The 21,808-nt window shown below is 42.2% G+C and overlaps 1 protein-coding gene across 1 annotated transcript in view; it reads right to left on the bottom strand.

Annotated features, from left to right (window-relative positions):
• The window catches only part of LOC5571915 (putative helicase mov-10-B.1), a 49,698-nt gene extending 28,048 nt beyond the window's left edge, over positions 1 to 21,650 (bottom strand). Inside the window, exons 1-3 of the mRNA XM_021852888.1 lie at positions 21,481 to 21,650; positions 21,130 to 21,423; positions 20,158 to 20,779 (exon numbers count right to left, since the gene is read on the bottom strand). Of these exons, the coding sequence (XP_021708580.1) occupies positions 20,158 to 20,779; positions 21,130 to 21,423; positions 21,481 to 21,502 (938 nt within the window). The 5' untranslated portion in view covers positions 21,503 to 21,650. The remainder of the gene's footprint in view (positions 1 to 20,157; positions 20,780 to 21,129; positions 21,424 to 21,480) is intronic.
• Between the last annotated feature and the right edge of the window lie 158 nt (positions 21,651 to 21,808).

Below are 21,808 nucleotides of genomic sequence, written 5' to 3'. Positions count from 1 at the left end.
AAGGAAGCATCCAAAAACAGTGAACTTTTTATTTTGGCTTTGTGCACTAGCAGAAAGCTTAAAATAAGAAGATCAGAAACGTTTACCAACTATTTCTCCAGTTTTGTGCCTTTGAAAACGTGAGTAGGGGCACAAGTCGGCCATTGTGACGACCATCTTTGGATTCTGAGATGTTTCACCTTAAAGAATACCGGAAACGCGGTTCTCGTGAAAACTATGAGCGATATACCTCTCTTGAACGCAAGTTTGGTAGCCTCGTCAAAGCGAAGGAAAAAGGATATTGGCGCAATTTCGTAAACGGGCTTTCTAGGGAAACTTCCATGACAACATTATGGACCGTCGGGAGAAGAATGCGGAACGCGACAGCGGTAAATGAAGACAAAGAACACTCTACTCGGTGGATCTTCCAGTTCGCAAAGAAAGTGTGTCCTGATTCCGTTCCAATACACGGAAAGGTTCGCGTTAACTTAACCGAAAGAAACGAAGTTGATAGACCCTTTTTGATGCTAAAATTCTCACTTGCTCGCCTTTCATGTATCAATTCTGCCCTAGGAATGGATAGGATTAAGTTCAACTTGCTCAAAAACCTCCCAGACGTCGCGAAGAGGCGCTTGTTGAACGTATTCAATCAGTTTCTGGAACGCAACATTGTTCCGGATGATTGGAGACAAGTGAGAGTGATTGCCATCCAAAAGCCCGGAAAACCCGCATCGGATTACAACTCGTACCGCCCTATCGCGATGCTGTCCTGTTTACGCAAGCTGTTAGAGAAGATGATTCTTCATCGGCTTGACAATTTGGTTTCCGCAGAGGCAAAGGAACGAGCGACTGTCTTGCACTTCTTTCAACAGAAATTCAACTGGCCTATGCTCATGGGATCGGTTTTATTGGACATTAAGGGAGCTTTTGATTCAGTATGCATAGATGTCCTTTCAAACCAACTCCACGACTGTGGGCTTTCACCATTATTAAACAGCTATTTGTACAATTTGTTGTCTGAGAAACGTATGAGCTTTTCTTACGGTACCTCAACAACTTCACGAATTAGTTACATGTGTCTCTCCCAGGGCTCATGCTTAAGCCCCCTTCTTTACTATTTTTATGTCAGAGACATTGATGATTGTCTCGTGGGAAATTGCTCGCTAAGACAGTTTGCAGATGATGCCGTTGTTTCCGTAACAGGACCAGGGGCGGATGATTTGCAAAGACCACTGCAAGATACTCTAGACAATTTGTCTACTTGGGCCTTATCAAATTCTCTCCGGAGAAAGCTGAGTCGGTTGTCTTTTCTAAGAAGCATGTCCCAGCACAATTGGGGCTTCAAATCATGGGTAAGGAACTAACTCAGGGTCTTTCACATTAAGTATCTGTATCAGAAATGCCAACAACGAATCAACTTCATGCGCACACTGAACGGAACATGATGGAGAGCCCACCCGGACGATCTGATAATGTTATACCGCACTACAATCCTCTCGGTCCTTGAATACGGTAGCTTTTGTTTCCAATCCGCCGCGAAAACACACATTCTAAAGCTTGAGCGTATCCAGTATCGTTGTCTTCGAATCGCGTTAGGCTGTATGCACTCGACTCATACAATGAGTTTAGAGGTATTAGCAAGAGTTCTTCCTATATCAGATCGTTTCGCGGAATTGTCGCTCCGGTTCCTCATCCGCTGTGAGCTATTAAACCCATTGGTTATTGAAAATTTTGAAAAGCTAATCGAACGAAATCCTCAAACAAAATTCATGACACTGTACTACTGGTACATTAACCCTTCTTTGAATGCTCCCAATCGTAGTTGCTTCCCAAATCTCTCCACAACTCCACTGTAGGTTTTGATCTGACCATGAGGCGAGAAACCCATGGAATTCCTGATCTGCTCCGATCGGAGTTCATACCACTAATTTTTGCAAACAAGTTCGGCCAAATCAGCAGCCACAGAATGTTTTATACTGACGGATCAAAAACAAATTATTCTACTGGATTTGGTGTATACAACGAATTTCATAGCGCCGCCCACAAACTTCAGAACCCTTGTTCAGTATACGTCGCAGAATAAGCGGTTATACACTATGCATTAGAGCGAATTGCCTCTCTCTCCTCTGATCGATATTTCATTTTTACGGATAGTCTCAGCTCCATCGAGGCTATACGTTCAATGAGGCCGGTAAAGCACTCACCGTATTTTCTCAGTGAAATACGATCTAAATTGGGTCCTAAAATGTTTAATAAATTCTTGTTTTTACTTTACAATACGAAAGAGCATGTTCTTGCAACTTACTTACTTGATACTTGATGGGCAACAATTCCTTGCTATTGCGTTGAATCTACGCCGAATGAAGAAGCCTTCTCCATTGGACCCGGTCCTGGGCCAATCGCTTCCAGTCGCCCTGAACGTTAAGCGACCTTAAATCCTCCTCAACTGCAAAAAGCCATCTGGTGCGCGGCCTTCCACGGAGGCGACGGCCTCTCCCTGGTTCCCTGCTGAATATTTGTTTAGCTTGACGTTCCTCCGACATGCGAGCTAGATGCCCAGCCCACCGCAACCTGCCGTGTTTTATACGCTTAACAATATCCATTTCATTATAAACTTGGTATAACTCGTGATTCATGCGACGCCGCCAGATGCCATTGTCCAATTTACCGCCGAGTATTGTTCGCAGCACTTTACGTTCAAAGACCCCAAAAGCTCTCCGGTCGACCTCTTTCAACGTCCAAGATTCGTGGCCGTACAGAGCTACCGGAAGAATTAGAGTCTTGTACAACGCGAGTTTGGTCTTCGTCTGTAAGCTGCGGGACTTTAGCTGGTTACGAAGTCCGTAAAAAGCCCGATTCGCAGCTGCAATACGCCTTTTAACCTCGCGGGTAACATCATTATCGCAAGTCACTAGAGTTCCAAGGTACACAAATTCTTCAACTACTTCAAATATATCACCACCTATCACCACCTCACTACCAACATCACCTATGGGCCCACGATGTCTACCAGCGACCATGTACTTTGTCTTCGTGGTATTGATAATGAGCCCAATTCGCGTTGTCTCTCTTTTAAAAGGCACGTATGCCTCTTCCACGGCTCGGCGATCAATCCCGATTATGTCGATATCGTCCGCAAAACCAAGGAGCATATACGAACGTGTGATAATAGTGCCATTCCTATGCACGCAAGCTCTCCTTATTGCTCCTTCTAACGCTATGTTGAACAATAGGTTTGAAAGTGCATCGCCCTGCTTCAATCCGTCTAAGGTTACGAAGGATGTGGAAATCTCATCCGCAACACGTATACTTGATTTCGATCCTTCCAACGTTGCACGAATCAGTCTAATCAGCTTCGTCGGAAAGCCATATTCCATCATTATTTCCCACAACTCGTTTCTTTTAACTGAATCGTACGCCGCCTTGAAACAATGAACAGATGATGAGTCTGCAAGTTGTACTCCCGGAATTTATCGAGGATCTGTCGCAGGGTAAACATTTGATCCGACGTCGATCGGCCCTCACGAAAACCAGCTTGGTATTCGCCGACGAAGGACTCTTCAAGCGCAAGTTCTTGCAACTACTTTAGCAATTTTTCCAGCTCAAATAACGACTATAACATATTTAAACTTTAATTTTAAAAATGGTTTCAAATATGAACCTTGACAGTTTTGATCATGTTTGACGTTCACTTTCTCTACAAAAGTGCTTTGTCGAATCATACCATCTCCTTGGTTTGGGTCCCCTCGCATTGCTCGATTCCGCTCAATGACAAAGCGGACGCACTCGCCAAGGAAGGCGATATTTATGATCGCCAAATCGCCTTTGAAGAATTTTTCACAATTGCTCGTCAGCAGACCTTGCTCAGTTGGCAACAAAAATGGGATAAAGGGGATTTAGGCAGGTGGTTACATTCCATTCTCCCGCAGGTGTCAAAGGAGTCGTGGTTGAAAGGGATGAACATGAGTCGCGACTTTATCAAGATAATGGGCGGTATGAATAAAAAGCGTTGAACTTTACTACATGTAGCATCTACTCAAAAACAAAATCCACAAAGTTTACTACACTTTTGGTATGAATAAAAAACCTTTCGAACATGTAGTATCTACTACTTTCGAACATGAGCAGTGACTGATGCTGCACGTTAAGAAAATTCTATTCAGAGTGCAGAGTGATGCTGTACGTTAAGAAAATTCCATTCAGAGTGACACTTAAAATCAATAAAATCATGCATATATGCCAAATTTATCGCTTATTCACACGACAAATCATGTGAAAATATGAATATTACTACAATCCCGCAATACATCGCGTAATCGAGCATGAACAATAATTCATGTAGGTTATGTAACTTTACACGATTTGAAAATGTAAGTTTGCGATAACCATTCCCTTTACATGCATGTGAATTCTATAATGATTTAAAAACAAGGATTTTTCTGAGAATTTTGGAATTTTAGCTAGAAATTTGTATCCTATGAAGAAATTTTGATATTACAGCAATTGTGGAATTATAAAGTTCCAAACATTTTCAAGATTCCAGTACTGAGAATTTGATGAAATAGCGGTAGAATTTTGAGCTTCCTCTGTGAATTTAAAAAAACAGCATGTTGAACTCCGATGATGGATATGGGATTCTTAGTATTTCTGTGGTATTCTAGTTATGAGGTACGGTAGGTTTCCAGGTAGTATCTCTGGAATTCTTAGAAATAAAAATATATTCTCACAATAGTGGTTGAATTAAGGATTTTCTTTTACATTTTTACATTCAGGCATTCAAAGGTTTATACTATAATTGAAGATTTCCTCTGAAATCCCAACGGAACTGGAAATCAAAGAGATCTAAAGTTTACAAGAATTCCAAAGTTTCGGACCAGAGTTTGCAGGAATCTCATTGAAATCTCAGAGATTTTTACAGAAATACCGTCTTGAAGATACCCGAATAATTTCAAAAGATTAATAGCCAGATCAAATACCGGATTTACATTATTCCCAAAAGAAACCCAGAATGGCTTCCAGAATCCCAGAATTGTTATAACTAATCTAGAATGCCTATCGGTAACCCAGAATTACTATAGGGATTCCAGAATTTCAAAGGCAATCAAGGAATCTGGGATGTCAGAATTGTTACATAAATTTAAAAATTACTTTATAATTAGCTGAAATACATCCGACATCCGAGAATTCCTACGAAACAACATAATTATCGTAATGCCAGATTGAACATAATTATCGTAATGAGTATCTTCGTACCTACCACACGACATTCACATGCAAAATGGTCAATTGACATTGAAAGCTCTCAGTTAATAACTGTGTAAGTACTCATAAAAACACTAAGCTGAGAATTAGGTTCTGTCCCAGTTGGGACATAACGCCAAAAAAAAAATACCAGATCTCTCAAATAAATTCAAAACTCCTTACCGGAATCTCAAAATTCTTTTCGAAATATTAAAATTTCTACGGAAATCTCAAAATACCTTTCGAAATATCAAAGCTGACATCGTTTTCCCATGATATTTACTCAAATTTTAATTATTCCATTCATTTCAACAATTTCAAAGCATGAGTAGCATCCTCTGAAGCTAACTACCAGTAGCTTTGTAGTAAATGCTACCTTTATTCATAACAATGCGTTGTTTGTAGTATCTTCGAAAGGTGTAGAAAGAGAAATGACACAAACATGTTCCACTCGTGTTCCACATATAGCGTTTACTACCGATAATGTAGTAAACTCAAGTTTACTACATTTTATTCATACGGCCCAATGTGTCGGCTGATGTTCAACCCGGGCTGCAAAATGGTGAGTCGACGGAGTCCTTACAAGTTCCTACCTCATGCTTCCACGGGTCGACGGATGACAAATGACCGCCAGCTAAGAGTTGCGTGCTTAGCTGGTAGTGCAGCTAGATTGAGGAGGTACGTCCACCGAGCTTCTGTTCACCAAGGAGGTGCGGCTCAAACAGCGTCTGTCTGGCATCCAGCGGCTGAATAAGAAATGCTCTTCCCCGGAAGCTACACCTAAGATGGCAGCCCCATCACGGCGGATAGGGATCCTTAGGCTAACAACCTACTGTCCCCGAAACATCAAAAAATGTTCAAGAAATCGATAGAGAAAGATTACGAACTGATTTAACGGCAACGACTTTTAGCGCAAAACAACGGACACGAATTGGAACATGGAACGTACTAACCCTAGCCCAGCAGGGTAAACTGGCACAACTCGCCAACGAGGCGTGTCGCATGAAGCTGGAGATCCTAGGACTGAGCGAAGTCCGTTGGCCAAACTTTGGAGAACACAGAATACCATCGGGACAGATTCTGCTATATTCTGGCCTGCGAGCTGAACACGCTCCTCGGCACCGTGGGGTTGGCTTTTTGCTCAGCGCCCAAGCTTACGCCGCGCTTATGAAGTGGGAGCCTATAAATGAGAGAATAATCGTCGCCAGATTTAGAACACGGGTCCGAAACCTTACCATAGTCCAATGTTATGCGCCAACCGATGCTGCCGAATTGCAGGACAAAGAGAACTTTTACAGTCAACTCAATGCTGTCGTGGATAAAGCCCCAAACGCAATGATGGCGGAACGGCAACGGAAAGCGGAACCGGTTCGCCAGCATGAACTACAACAAGCTTGTCGACTAAGTGTTAGTTCAATTTCATTCGTTGTCAGCTCAGTCGAGATAGTGTGATTCATCCTGGCGAACCGGTACCGCATTCCGTTGCCGTTCCGCTACCATTGCGTTTGGGCCTTAAGATTCCGAAGGGTGATATCAAGATCTACATGGGCGACTTCAATGCGAAGATCGGATCCGACAACTCGAGCTATGAGCCTGTCATGTGACGCCATGGTCTCGGAGAAATGAGCGAAAACGGAGAACTGTTGGCAGAGTTTTGTGGCAATAACGACATGGTGATCGGGGGATCGCTCTTCCCCCATCGTCCGGTTCACAAGTGTCGAATCCAAAATTTGGGAGCACACAGAACAACGTCTTTCTTCCACAAAAGTAGTATACAGAATGACAGGTACCCGATACGCGTCTATTCGCTGCCTATTCGGTTCTTTCGCGCTGCGTTTTCTCTTTCTCCCTTTCTCCTATAAACTTCAACCTCCTATGAACCTCATGCGTTACTAAAATCAAGGTTGCCAAATGCTTTCGATTTCTTTCTCAAAATAAGTTTTTTTTTCCATATTCTGCAAACACCCATTAGATTATAAAACAGTTGTTGCTATTAATATTATAATTTAGAATATTTCATCTCATTTACTACATCTGCCCCCATCCGTACTCTGCATATGCAATTATCAATAATTCGCACATATGGTAAAACTCGACAAAAAAATTGCCGATGTGTGAAACATTATGATTTACATAGATCTGATTTTTTTTTCGGCGAGTTCATTTTCGGCCAGTTCTCATCAACTCATTTGGGTAAATTTATTACGGATCTTATTGAAAATTATTGAAGCGTGTAAATATTGACGTTTGTTTCCTTTGTTTTCAACTGACATACAAATTCAACTTCCAAAGTGTAATTTTTCTAATGGTTTAACAAAGTTTAATGTTCTTTACTTGTTTTCATTTAATTATTTACTTCAGGTTACAAAAGCACTAACAAGTTTCTTAAAAGTTCTCGGCATTTATGCACTTTTCTTTACAGGATTTGCTAGCGTTGCTGGTTTTCGGAAGTTCAGTAGAAAACCCTATAGACGAACTGATCATCAAATCTCGTTGGTCGTTTTATGTTCGTTCGTTCTCGGAGAAGCTTGGGGCTTGGATCCCTCCCTATTTCCGATGTGTGTGCAGTTAACGAATCATGATTGTCATTCAGATTTTCTCCGGAATCCGCTGGTTCGTCCAAAAACTCTTCTGGTTGGAACTGTACCGCTGTTGGTGCCAGTTTTATGTCCTGTATATTTCTGGCATATTGGAGTCCTGATCTGCTCATCACCACCACTCTTGCTCCATCTCTAGCTACAACCTCGAATCGTTCCGACGAAAAGTTGGGATCTGTCTTGCTCTTTTTCTGATGTGCTAAAAAGACGGTGTCGCCGATTTGGATTTCACTCTCCTTAGCTCCACGTACGCGGTCGGCGTATTTTTTGGATACAAGCTTAGTTTCCGCATCCTTCTCTGCAATATCGGAGCGGTCGAGGTCGCTGACATCATCCGAATGGTTTGAATTCCAGAGGCCCGGAAAATTTCCTCTGAACTTCCACCCAACCATAAGTTCAAAAGGGGTCACCAACAATCGCGAGTGCGGAATTAAAGTGTTATGCCTGTGCACATACTGTTCAAGTGCTACACGCCAATTCGTACCATCCAGTTTTGAAGCAGACAAGGCTTTGATGATGCCACAGTTTTGCCTTTCCACAGCCCCATTGCTTTGAGGACTAAGAGGTACAGATTTCCTTACTATCACACCTCTGGTTTCCCAGTGTGAGACAAACCCGGAACTCTGGAATGGAGGACCATTGTCACTCTGTATGATTGCTGGATAACCCCACATTCTGAAGATTTCACTTAGAGCCGAATTGGTAGTTGCAGTGTCGGTTTTCTTCATTTCTACGACGAAAAGATAACGCGAGTACGTATCTGTAACTACCAGGAATTCTCCTGATCCGAATGAGGGAACCGCTAGAAAATCTATTTGCAGCGTTTGCCATGGTCCCTCCGGTAGCTTCCTTGAACACAAGGGTAGTGGAGGATTTCGTCTGGAGAGCTGGATACAGGTGGTGCAGTCTTTCATGAAACGAGTTATTTCGGTGGACATTCTGGGCCACCAGAAAAACTCACGCATTACGCGTTTCATTGAAACTTCTCCGATGTGGCCCCCGTGTGCACAATTGAGTGCCTTCCTTCTTAGCGGGTATGGTAGAATCACTCTGTCGTCTTTAAAAACCATGGAACCGAATGTACGAAGGCTGTGTTTTTGCGCCTCATATGCTTTCAGATCAGCTGCCCATTTGTTAGAAGCTAACGCTTCTCTAACGGACAATAATTCGCAATCTTTTTCCGAAATTGTTTCTATTTCGTCCCAAGTAATAGTCATGCTACCGGAGTCCAAAGAGTAGAGATAATGGCTATCGCGTTCTTCCTCGAAGGGTACTGATTCCTGTGCTGCTGATATGAGTCGGGACAATGCGTCAGCAACATTCAGATTTCCCGGCACTCTCTGGACTTCATAGTCATAAGGCTGTAACCTTAGTGCCCAACTTTCTGCGCGTGAGATAGCACTTTTTCCCAAACGGTGATTGACATTGAATATATACTGAATGGCTTCTGCGTCCGTTCGAATAATAAAATGCCTCGTCAGTAAATAATAGGAAAATCTTTCTACCCCCCAAACGACCGCAAGTGCTTCCTTTTGCGTTTGAGGGTATCGTTTTTCCGCTGAAGATAACGCTTTAGACGCGCAAGCTACGATTCTTGGGACACCATTATCGTCAACTTGCGCAAGTACCGCTCCTAAACCACTAGGCGAGGCATCCACAAAGAGTTCAATGCGATCATTTACGTTGTAGTATCCAAGCCTCTCAATGGAATTAGAGATCTCGTTCCTGAGCAAATTGAATTCCTTATCCTCCTTATCGGTCCAATAAAAGGTTTGGGAGTTTGAAAGATTTCTCAGATTTTCAGTTTTAGCTGCTCGGTGTACAATAAATCTGTCCACAAAGGTGAGCAGTCCTAAGAAGCTTTTGACTTCAGCACAGCTTTTTGGTTGCCTGAAATCTTTAATCGCACGTACCTTTTCTTCCTCGATTTGCCAACCATCTGATGTGATCTGGAAACCGATAAATTTGACGGACTGACTAGCAAACACACATTTATCCTTGTTCAATTTGACGTTATGGTTGGCAAGACATGCCAGAACTTTCGCCAAATTCTCGTCATGCCCCTCCTTAGTTCTTCCGAAGATCAAACAGTCGTCCAAATAGTTTATGCATCCCTTACAATCGGCCAACACGGTTCTTTGAAGCGTCTCCTGAAATATATCAGGCGCGTTGCATAGACCAAATGGAAGTCGGACGCACCGAAACATACCGAACTCGGTATAAAAATTTGTGAGGTGGCGCGACTCTTGATGCAATTCGATATGAAAAAATGCATTCGAGAGGTCAATAGTCGAAAACCATTTTGCGCCATGTAATTCAGACACTATCTTGTCTAATGTGGGGATGGGGAAAGGTGTTCGTTGTATGTATCGATTCGGTCCCCGCAAGTCGATCACTAAGCGTATGTCGTCTTTACCCTTGGGCACTATTAACATAGACGAACAGAACGAGGTGTCCATTCCATCCACCACCCGTTCAATAATGTTAGCCGACACCAGGTTCTGTAATCTTCTCTCAACTAACGGTTTCACTGCTAGAGGAATATTCGTGAACACATTTCTACATGGTGGCTTTGACGTGTCATATGTGATTTTAACAGGTGGGACGTTAAATTTGGGAAACACTCCATCGAGAGCTATTGCTGCGATTTCACCACCACACAACGGTTCCTCGAATACGTTCTTCGTTGTAGGTTGCACAGGGACTTGTAGGCCTAACATCAATATGCAATAACGCGAAGCAGTTGGCCTTCCAAGTAAAGCACGAGCTTCCTTGACTACATAAAACTTTTCTATGTAGACTGGTCTGTCACTGGACACATACAAGGGAGCATGAAATGTTGCTACAACGTTGATATTGCCTTCCGTCGCATACGCTTTAAGTGGTCTATCCGATTTGTGCTGCACGTTAAGGATTTCGTTACAATAGTTCGCGTTCATTGTCAGTTGCTTAAACATATCCTCAGTAAATGTGTTTACTTGCGCCCCTGAATCAATCATGAAAACGCACGGCATTCCTGATACTGTAGCAGTGATTATAGCCTCATCTACGCCAATACGTTGACAATTTGATGCTATGTGAAACACCGTACTGAGCCCGGAGGTTTCTGTTTTCGTGGGCTCAGTATGGTTCTGTAAAACAGTTAAGTTTAATTGATCATTCAAACCCTTTTTTTTGTGTTTTGTTACCTGTTTGTTTCCGCTGTTCTGAGCATTCAAATCATTTTCTGCGGTTGAGTTTGAAGCATTTTTGGATGACTTTAGCAAACCACTCTTGTTATCCAAGATGTTCGCCGTTTCGATCGCTATTCGTACGGATTTCTGTCTTGTCTGTGAAAACGGAGATACGATTGATGAACTATACATTCTACAATTTTATTTGTGATTACTATTACCTCTTCTCTGTTACTGATCGGAATTTTGTTAACATGAGGTGCATTTGCGATTTGTCTTATGGCTCGTTCCGGCTTCAGATGTGTCTATAAAAACATAAAATGCGTTTCATAGATTTCTTTATTTGTTTTATTTTCTTACACGTTGATCTCATACATATTGATTTTTAATGATCAGTAACTGATTAAAATAAAAAAGGAAAAGGGAACTCCAACATTTCAGTTAAATTTAACTTTGTTCTCTGGTCTTTAACTTTTCGTTATTCTATTCTCATTTTAGGTACCGATAAGCGAATTCAAATGAGAAAAAAAAGAGGAATTTAAAAACCATTGGGTTCACTTACTGTTTGATCAGATTCTGCATCATCTTTAACCTCTTCGATTGCGGCTATCTTCCGTGACTGGGGCGCGTCTTCCATCAAGTCAGTTGGACGCTTGACTCCTGACACATGACGATGCGAGCGGCAAGCTCGTTGGATATGACCAAGAATGCCACAATAATTACACCTTTTATCTTTGTGGCTGCAATCATTACCTCCATGATACGGGCTGTGGCAACGCCAGCATTTTTCTCCACGTGTTGATCGGAACGATGGACTGCTGCCAGCATAGATCTGTCCAGTTCGTTGGGCTCGGAAACTGCCTCTGAAAGACCTGCCACCGTAGTTTTGTGAAACCCTCTGAGGCTTATAATCAAATTTGCGACTGGGGCCCTTCGGAAAGGATGCACCCACTGTTGCTACTAACGCCTGCTCAGACTTTTCGTATTTCTTCCGCACAAAATCTTCGTTTAACTTTATAGCCTCGATTTCGCGCACTTTGTCGACCAAATCTGTAAAATTTTGATTGCGACTCAACATTTTCAACGACGCCGTGCGAACTTCCCGATTCGTTGCATGTTCGGAAACTGTTGCAACTATCTGTTCGAACTCCTTTGAATCGTCGAACTCACACAGTCTGGCCATTGATCCTACTCGCGTGATATACGATAGATCAGACTCATCCGGTTTTTGGGACAGTAGTGCTAATCTGCGCCTCAAAAGCATAACATCAGATCCTGATCCGAAGTACGACTTGAGCCTGGACATCGCATTTGTGAATGGAAAGTAATCAGCATTCGGATCTTCCTTCGACGACTTGGTGTTCTTGAATATTTCAAGCAGCTTTGGTCCTGCTTTCACCTTGAAGATCGTGAACATGGTAACTTCATCATTCACCCCTGCCAACACCATTGAATCCAGCAATAGATCTTTCCAAGCTTCGAAGCACTGACGATGGATCTCGCCATCCTCCGCTGGTTTGCACTCTGGAATGCTGACGGATGCAATTGATAGCTGGTTCATGGACGTGAAGAATCTTGATTCTTCCCAGTTCGGTGCACCTGGAGTCCTACGGGTGCTTGAAAAACGCGTTTCTCTTTCCAATTCATAAACATCGCCGTCCCTTTCCGTTTGGTTCGCCATTAGCTCCTCATTTATTTGTTGGCTTCGCTTGAGTTCTTCCAAAAGCCGTGCATTACGTGCTTTTTCCGCCGCCAGCTCACGAGACAAATTTTTCGCTTTGTTCGTCTTTTTCTGTTTATTCGCCGACGCTGATTCTGTCTCCACACTCACTTGCCGGGTGGCGAGCTCTTCTACCGATTCCCGGATCAAATCCATCTGTTGCATATTCTGTGCTTTTTCCGTCGTTGGCTTCCGAGACAAATGTTTCTCCTTTTCAATCTCTTTCTGTACTTGGACTGATGATACTTCTTCCCGCACTTTGCCGGAGGCGTTTTCCTCCCTTGGCTGGCGTGTCAAATCCTTCATTTTGTAGCATTTCTGTGTTTTTCTCCACTGCGTTGTATTTTCTGCGAAACGTGAAAAAAACGCTCTTAGATTTCTATATCTCTGTTGACGTCACGCTACATTTTCAACATAAATCTACTAAAATGTCTTTCTTTAATTGATAACGTCCGTTAAAATATGAGAGGTCCACTCAGCTCATACACTTCAATCCTTATTTTGCTCTCTCACTACACAGTTGAAAAAATGCTGACGTCATGTCTACATTATTACCACCATCACCACACCGTTCTATCATACCTTGTTATTATTTTTTGTTTTTCTCTCGTGCCGAGACCGCATCGCTCGAGCACATACTTTTTTTTTTTTTGCGAAGAGACCGCATCGCTCTTGCCCTTTATTGTTATTATTTTGTGATGAGACCGCATCGCTCAAACACCTTTTTTTCTTCTTATTTTTTTTCATGCCGAGACCGCATCGCTCGTGCACATATATTTTTTATTCTCGTATCGAGATCACGCCGCACCATTCCCCCAAGACGCCATGTTTTTTTTTTTTGCAATCGGAATATTCACTTTTTGTCTGTTTGCCTTTTTTCTACCTTATCACTTCTCCAATAGACTTTTCAATATTCTCCATTGTTAAATTTGTACTGATTCATCGTTCACAAATTCTAAACGAAAAGAAATTATTAATTTTGCACTCTACTTACCTACTGGCTCCGCCATGTCGAATCCAAAATTTGGGAGCACACAGAACAACGTCTTTCTTCCACAAAAGTAGTATACAGAATGACAGGTACCCGATACGCGTCTATTCGCTGCCTATTCGGTTCTTTCGCGCTGCGTTTTCTCTTTCTCCCTTTCTCCTATAAACTTCAACCTCCTATGAACCTCATGCGTTACTAAAATCAAGGTTGCCAAATGCTTTCGATTTCTTTCTCAAAATAAGTTTTTTTTTTTCATATTCTGCAAACACCCATTAGATTATAAAACAGTTGTTGCTATTAATATTATAATTTAGAATATTTCATCTCATTTACTACAACAAGGTCACGTGGGACTCCCGTGGTGGCTTTACCGAAAATCAAATTGACCACATCTGTATCAGCCGAAAGTGGAAACGGAGCCTTCTTGATGTGCGGAATAAACGTAGCTGACATCGCATCCGACCATCACCTCCTCATCGGCGAGGTGCGTCTGCGCATTGCGCGGATTCGTCGACAGGAGGAAAGAGTCGGACGTCGATTTAACACACGCCGACTGGAAGATGCCACAGTGAAAAGGTCCTTCGTCGAAGAACTGGAGACTCGTGCTGCTAATATTTCGGAAGGTGGCAGCGTAGAAGAGCAATGGACCGCCATCAAGAATGCCTTCATCACTACCAGCGAAAATAATCTGGGTGAGCTACGCACTCGGAGAAAACAGTGGATTACCGATGAAACCTGGAGGAAGATATAGGAGCGGAGAGAAGCCGCGATAGAGCGGGCGAAAACCAGAGGAGCCAAGGCACTTTCCCGTCAACGATACTCGGCTCTAGAAAGGGAAGTTAAGCGCTCATGTAGGCGGGACAAACGAGCGTGGGCGGACTCCCTTGCTGACGAAGGTGAGAAAGCCGCAGCAACCGGCGACATTCGTCTTCTCTACGATATCTCACGACGCCTTAGCGGGGCAAAGATGAATACGACGATGCCCGTGAAAGACACGACTGGACAACCCAGACTACCAGAAATCGCATGAAAGTTCACGTTACAACTCGTTTATTCATACTAATTACATCAAACCCGCAAAACACCGTGGATAAACTCGTCAGTTTGATGAGTTTCCTCGCATAAAACACTTCTTTTCTGAGTTCATTTATACATTTTGTTTCGTCTCGTACACTCGTACAAAGTAAGTCGCATCAATCCGTAGCAGCTGTCAAATCAACATTTGTTATCATAAGTTAAGTCGCATAAGATCACAGGTTGGTTCGGTAGAATATTTATACACTCGCATTGTATGTTATTATTCATCACATAATACATGCACGCATATCGCCTCCACTTTTGTACGTAGAAGGCCTTTTCGCGACATCTTATAAGTGAAATTTTGCACATATAAAGCCTCCAGGTGATTTCGTTATACGTACATTTTGGTTGTCTGGGAACTGTTAACCGACCCCACTGACCAGCTAAAACGCTGGTTTGAGCACTTCGAACAACTTTTCCAAGTGTCAACCCGGCCACCAACACCTCAGCATGATCCGCCTAGGGTTCGGCGTATTAGTCGCGTTAACACCGAAGCTCCATCACTGCATGAGATAGAAACAGCCATCCAAAGTATGAAATCCAACAAAGCCCCTGGGGTCGATCGCATATCAGCCGAGATGCTCAAAGCAGACCCCGCAATATCCGCTCAACTGTTGCATCAACTATTCCGGAATATCTGGGACACCGCGACTTTTCCGGCCGACTGGATGCAAGGCGTGTTAGTGAAGGTACCCAAAAAGGGTGACCTCGCCGTATGCGATAATTGGCGGGGCATCATGTTGCTATGTATTGTTCTCAAAGTTCTATGCAAAGTGATCCTAAACCGGATCCAGGAGAAGATCGATGCGACTCTCCGTCGACAGCAAGCGGGATTCTGTGCCGGACGATCCTGTGTGGACCATATTGTCACGATCCGTATCATCTTGGAGCAAGTCAATGAATTCCAAGAGTCCCTGTATATGGTATTCATTGACTACGAAAAAGCTTTCGACCGACTCAATCACGAAAGTATGTGGGGTGCCCTGAGACGCAAGGGTGTTTCTGAGAAAATCATCGGCCTCATCGAAGGCCTCATACGAGGCCTTTACGTGCAGAGTATTGCACAACGGGGTCTTGTCTGAACCCATCCGGGTTGTAGCTGGAGTGAGGCAAGGATGTATACTATCACCACTACTGTTCCTCATCGTAATTGACGAGATCCTGATAGGCGCCATTGACCGTGAACAAAACCGTGGGCTGCTGTGGCAACCTATTACTATGGAGCACTTAAATGATCTCGACTTGGCTGATGATATTGCTATACTAGCTCAACGGCGCTCTGATATGCAGAGTAAGCTAGACGATCTTGCCGAACGCTCCTCAGCGGCAGGTCTCAACATCAACGTCAACAAGACCAAATCGTTGGATGTAAACATGGCCGGCCCTTCCAGCTTCACAGTAGCCGGGCAAACAGTGGAGAACGTCGAAAACTTCCAATATCTTGGTAGCCAACTGGCGTCTGACGGCGGTACCAAGATCGACATAGGTACACGGATCAAGACGGCGAGGGCTGCTTTTGCGAGCTTAAGAAATATTTGGAAAAACAGTCAGATTAGTCAACGCACCAAAATTCGAATATTCAATTCCAATGTCAAATCTGCGCTGTTATACGCCAGTGAAACGTGGTGTGTATCAGCGGAGAACACTCAACGGCTGCAGGTGTTCATCAACAGATGCCTGCGGTATATAATTCGGGCATAGTGGCCACACAACTGGATTTCTAATGCTGACCTCCATCGTCGGTGCCACCAGCAACCGATACAAACCGAAATTCGACAACGAAAGTGGGGGTGGGTCGGCCACACTCTACGTCGGGGCGGAAACGAAATCTGCAAACAAGCGCTGGAATGGAATCCAGCAGGACATCGCAGCAGAGGCAGACCCAGAGGATCATGGCGGATGGAAATCTTTCACGTCGGCCCTATGCACCAGAATGGGTGCCCAGGACCCATAAGTAAGTAAGTAAGTGATGTTCAACCACTACTCGTTAGGCTCGCATCTCTATCGAATAGGGCTCGCAGATAATAATCGATGAGGTTGTGGAGCTGGTTACCAAGACATCAACCATATTGTCTGGTACTGTCCCGAATACGGAATTGCCAGATCAAATCTATGTATATCTCTCAGGGCCCGAGGAAAACCATACAAGGAAGACATTAGAGATGTGTTCACGGAGAAAAATGAAGCTAGATTAAAACAACCAAATCTATGGTTGAAGTTCAAACTACGATTTTGGTTGTTTCAAAACTAATAATTACAGTCAACTTTCGTTCGTTGCACTAAACCCGTGGCCCGATTAGTGAAAGACTTTCACTAATCGGGCTAAGATTTGAGCTGTCAAAACACCGATTACAATAGAAATTCAGGGCTACCAACATTGACAAATTGGGTCCTAAAATTTTTAATGAAATCTTGTTTTTATTTAATAACACGAAAAAGCATGTTATTGTAACTACTTTAGCAATTTTTTCCCGCTCAAATAATGGCTATAACATGTCTAAACTTTAATTTAAAAATTTGGTTCATAAATAAACCTTGACACTTTTGATCATGTTTGACGTTCGCTTAGTCGACAAAAACACCACAGGGGTTTTGGTTCGACCACTGGGGTTGTTCCTATCTGACATTTCGTAAGGGACACGGAAAACAAAATACACCCAAAATTTGAGTTTGAGCCAAAGGATGTGACAAAATCTAAAAAAAATGTTTTTTGGGCTTGAACCAACGGAAAACATTAGAAAATTGAGTAAACATGTGTTTTTGGCCGAAACTTAAGCGTTTGGCACTAAAATTGGGACAGGGCTTTAGGACCCTATTGCGGTTTATGTCAGAAAGTGACGCTTGCCTTCGTTTTAGGTGGGCTATAGCCCACTTAACGGGAGCCCAATTAAAACGAAGTGCAATTAAACGTAGTGCAACGAACGAAATTCGACTATATTTGGTTCTAGGTTGCGGTTTAAGTTGAAGCAAACTTTATTTTTGGGTGGTTTCAACCCAAGAATATTAGTTGTTTGTAAACCAATTTTGTTTGATTCAAACTAAGGACATTGCTGTTTTTAAACCATAAACTAGTTTATTTTCAGCAAAAAACAGGTTGAACAAAATGCTTTATTCTGGAATAATTAAACTGCAGTATTGGGTTGAATCAAAACTATTTTTGAGGTATGCATAACCTAATTGTTTTGTTAGGTGAATTTCAAGGTTAGGAGTAGTTCAAAACAAACTAATTGATTAGTTTGGCTAAATATTTTTCAGCACATCATCCGTTCAAATTCGTTTTGCATTGTTTTGTTCAACGCATCAGAAAAAAGGTTTGTTAGTTAGGTCAGTAGTTCTAGGCGCCATAATGACAAGTGCAGATTTCAATTCAATTCAAACCAATTGTAAGTTGGTAAGTTGTATTGTTCTTACAATAACGAATTATGAAAAACGAACTCAAATATTTTCAGATTATTTACATGAAAAGCAGATCTTGACGAGCAGATTAATAGAAATAATGACAAGTGCAGATTTCAATTCAATTCAAACCAATTGTAAGTTGGTAAGTTGTATTGTTCTTACAATAACGAATTATGAAAAACGAACTCAAATATTTTCAGATTGTTTACATGAAAAGCAGATCTTGACGAGCAGATTAATAGAAATATACCGCAGAATTTTTAATGCAGATGAAGTTCTAATCAAGTGGAAAAATTCATTAAGTAAGTAAAACGTTAAAACATATAAAACCGAGCTCATATGTCATAAATATTCATTTTTATTCCTTTACGCAGATCAAATCTTCGCCCTGAACGAAATGAAACGAATGCGTTAAAGATGCTTGGTACATGGAGCTAGCAACCAATTGCAAACGAATTTATATTTAACGATAATGTTGTATTTTTCGAAATAAAAACCAGCTGCTTTCCTAATTTTTTTACCTACTTTTTTACAAAGAAAGAAACATCAAGGGACAGGCAGGGAACACGCCCGCAGGCAGATGGTAAAAACAAACAATAAAGCCATTGCTTTGAACTAGAATTTGTTAAATTCAAACTAATCCCCTTAGTTAAAAATAACCAAAATATTTGGTTGATTCAAGAGCAACAATCATAATTTATTTGTTTCAAACAATTTTTTTGTTGAATTCAAGTCTTAAAGAGAACTAAATAAAACTTGAAATTTTAGGTTGTTTCAACAAACGCATAATGTTGAATTGAACTAGATATTTGTTTGTGCAAAATTCAACCTAAGATTTTGGTTAAATCGAAATTAAATTTGGTTGCGTTTACCATTATTTTTTCTCCGTGTTGGGTAGACTGGACTTTGACTACATGTTAGGGACCGTTCAAATATTACGTAACGCAGCAGGGGGAGGGAGGGGGTCTTACGTAGTGTTACGGTTCATAGCAAAATTTAAAATTGTTCATAAAAAAGCTTTTACGTGGGGTGGGAGGGGGTCTAAAAGTGACAAATTTTGCGTTACGTAATATTTGAATGAACCCTTACTTGTTTACAAGTTTTTGAAGCAAATCGACGTTTTTGTTTGATAATATGCTTTTTTGTTCTTGCTTGTCCACCTCGTATACCCTTTTCCGTTTTTTGGATGTCCACCTTGTTTCCCTCGAAACCCGTTTATTTGTACCATTACAGGTTGTCGTCATGTCCACTCTGCGTTGATCAGCACCAATAACGCCACTACAATACGCTGCTGTTGAAGATCAACGAGTAAACCCAAAATTCCCATCCCTTCCAAAAATGATTGTACTCCTTAACCTCGACCAAACCGCGAGTTTTACGGTTCCCCAAAACTAACCTAGATAATAAGAAGCATGATTTTTTTGTAAAATAAATCAATAGAATCCGGCTCCGTAATGCCTAAGAGCGCTTGAGCCTGCTAAATAAATGATAAGATAAAAATAAATAAAAAGTCGACAAGGGAGTGTTATGCGAATATGGGCAGTAACGATTTAAAAAAGGAATAAAGGAATTGCTAGAAAAATATCGGATGGGTTTCCTGAAGAAATTCGTGTAGGAATGACCGGAGGAATTACTAAAATCATTACTGTTGTGAAGCTGGTGGGAAACCTAGAAAGAACTTCTGAACAATCCTTAAAGATTTTACTTGAGAAATGTTTAGAAGAATTGCATTCCTGGATGAAATACTGGAGAAACTTCTGAAGGAACGTCATAAAGAATCGCCGGTTGAATTAATTGAGGAATTTCTGGAATTTCCTTAAATAACTGGTGGAATTTCAGGACAAACCTGCTTCTACAAGTATGAAAAAGTGACTTTAGAGACAGATTTTAGTTAAAAAGAGATCTTTTGGAGAATTGCTTTAAAATAGTGACCAAGTCTCTAAAGTCAATGGGTTAAAGATTCTTGGACCAACATACCTTTCTTGGTTCCGAGAAAAATCTTTGACCTCGTAAACTCGCAGATAATGCTGCTCAAGCAGATCCCACTGGTCTCCGCCGCGACGGTACGTAATCAGCAGCGAATACTTGTCCGGTGACTTCACCAGCAAGCGGTTCTGGATCAAAAACCCCCGAGACTCTCCGGGTTCCAACACGATTTCTTGCAAATCAATCGGAAACAGCTCAAACTGCTTGTGGTAGATGTAGACTCCGTTGACGATTACTTGATTGCCCTCCGGATTGGCCAGCTTCAAGGTGGACATCAGCTGGTACTCGTCGTAGAGAAGCGTCACATTGAGGGCACTTTTCGTCCGTCGAAGAATGGCACTTTCCTGAATGGTCAGTGTCTGACCATGGGTTGAAATGTGATGTAGGTAGCCCATGGCGCTTCGGAAGTTCTCCCGGCAAATTAGGCAGCTGTAGCCTTGCGCTGAGTGGCCCGGATCCATCGGACGACTGACGGTGATGGCATAGGTCATTTCAACACCCGTTGAAATCTTTTCCAGGTACGTCTCATCATCAATTAAGCAACAGTCTTCAAGGCTGGACAGGAAGGGATTCATGTTGAAAGGTTTCCTCTCCTGGTTACTATTTCCTGCTTCTGTGGATAAGAAATATACCTTCAACTTTTTCAGATCAACGAAAAGTCGATTCTATAGCATTCCCCAGAAACCGTACCGAAAATGGGATGTTAAGGACACTTGGGTATTAAGGGATTGAACTACTCTATCGGGTTCGACAAGTTACAAAAACGTCCAAAGTTTTAAAGACTCACATGAAAATAGAGACCGGCTACCAGCCCTGCAATGTAATGAACCTTGTTTTGTTCCCACCCCCTTGTTTTCCTGGGGAATGATACATTCTGAGAAAAAATCTCAATTATCATTTTAATGCAATTCTAGTGAGTGGATTTCTGGGGAATGTTACAGAATCGAAACCAATCCCTCCTACCTTTCTCAGCTGCTTCCTTCTTCTCCGCAACAGGTTCCTTCTTTTTCCGTTCGGCTAAAACCTTCTCCACATTGATCCGGTACTGTTTTTGGTCTGGAATAGCTTCCGTCACGAAGCTGGACCGACCCATCAGCGCTTGGAACTCCCGAAGCCGCACATCCTGGCGATACTGCCGGAAGACTTCGGCGGTAAACCGACGGAAGACGACATCGGAGTCCACCGTTCCGTCCGGGGCGAGGAGACCTTCGCCGTGGCAAACGTCCAGCACATTGCTCAGGATTTCGGTTACGCTGGCTAGAAAGGGAATCGCTTTACATATGCCGCCTGAATCAGTTGAAAATAATTGCTTACCTTTCTTCGTGTTGTTCTGCATAATTAGAGAAAGTTTCCGGCGGCAGCAGTTTGCACTTTTCGGATTATTTTTAGGTTTTTTGCATTAAATTTTTGGTTTTAAGCGGAGGACACGAAACTGAGAAAGGCTTTTTTAACCAACCCGGGAGCATCATGACAGCTGCAGTACAACGTCAATGTACCGAAAAATTTTGGTCCGTGGTACTGTCAAACTCAATGAAATCATGGAATGTGCTCAAAATAGGGCGTAAGCTAGAATTATGCTTGATGGACATAAAAAAAGTTTTACATTTTTTGTTTGGCATTTGTAACATCATTATTAACGAGT

The sequence above is a fragment of the Aedes aegypti genome, chromosome 3 (genome assembly GCF_002204515.2).
Source record: "Aedes aegypti strain LVP_AGWG chromosome 3, AaegL5.0 Primary Assembly, whole genome shotgun sequence".
Lineage (NCBI taxonomy): Eukaryota > Metazoa > Arthropoda > Insecta > Diptera > Culicidae > Aedes > Aedes aegypti.
This window is presented reverse-complemented; position numbering and strand designations above follow the sequence as displayed.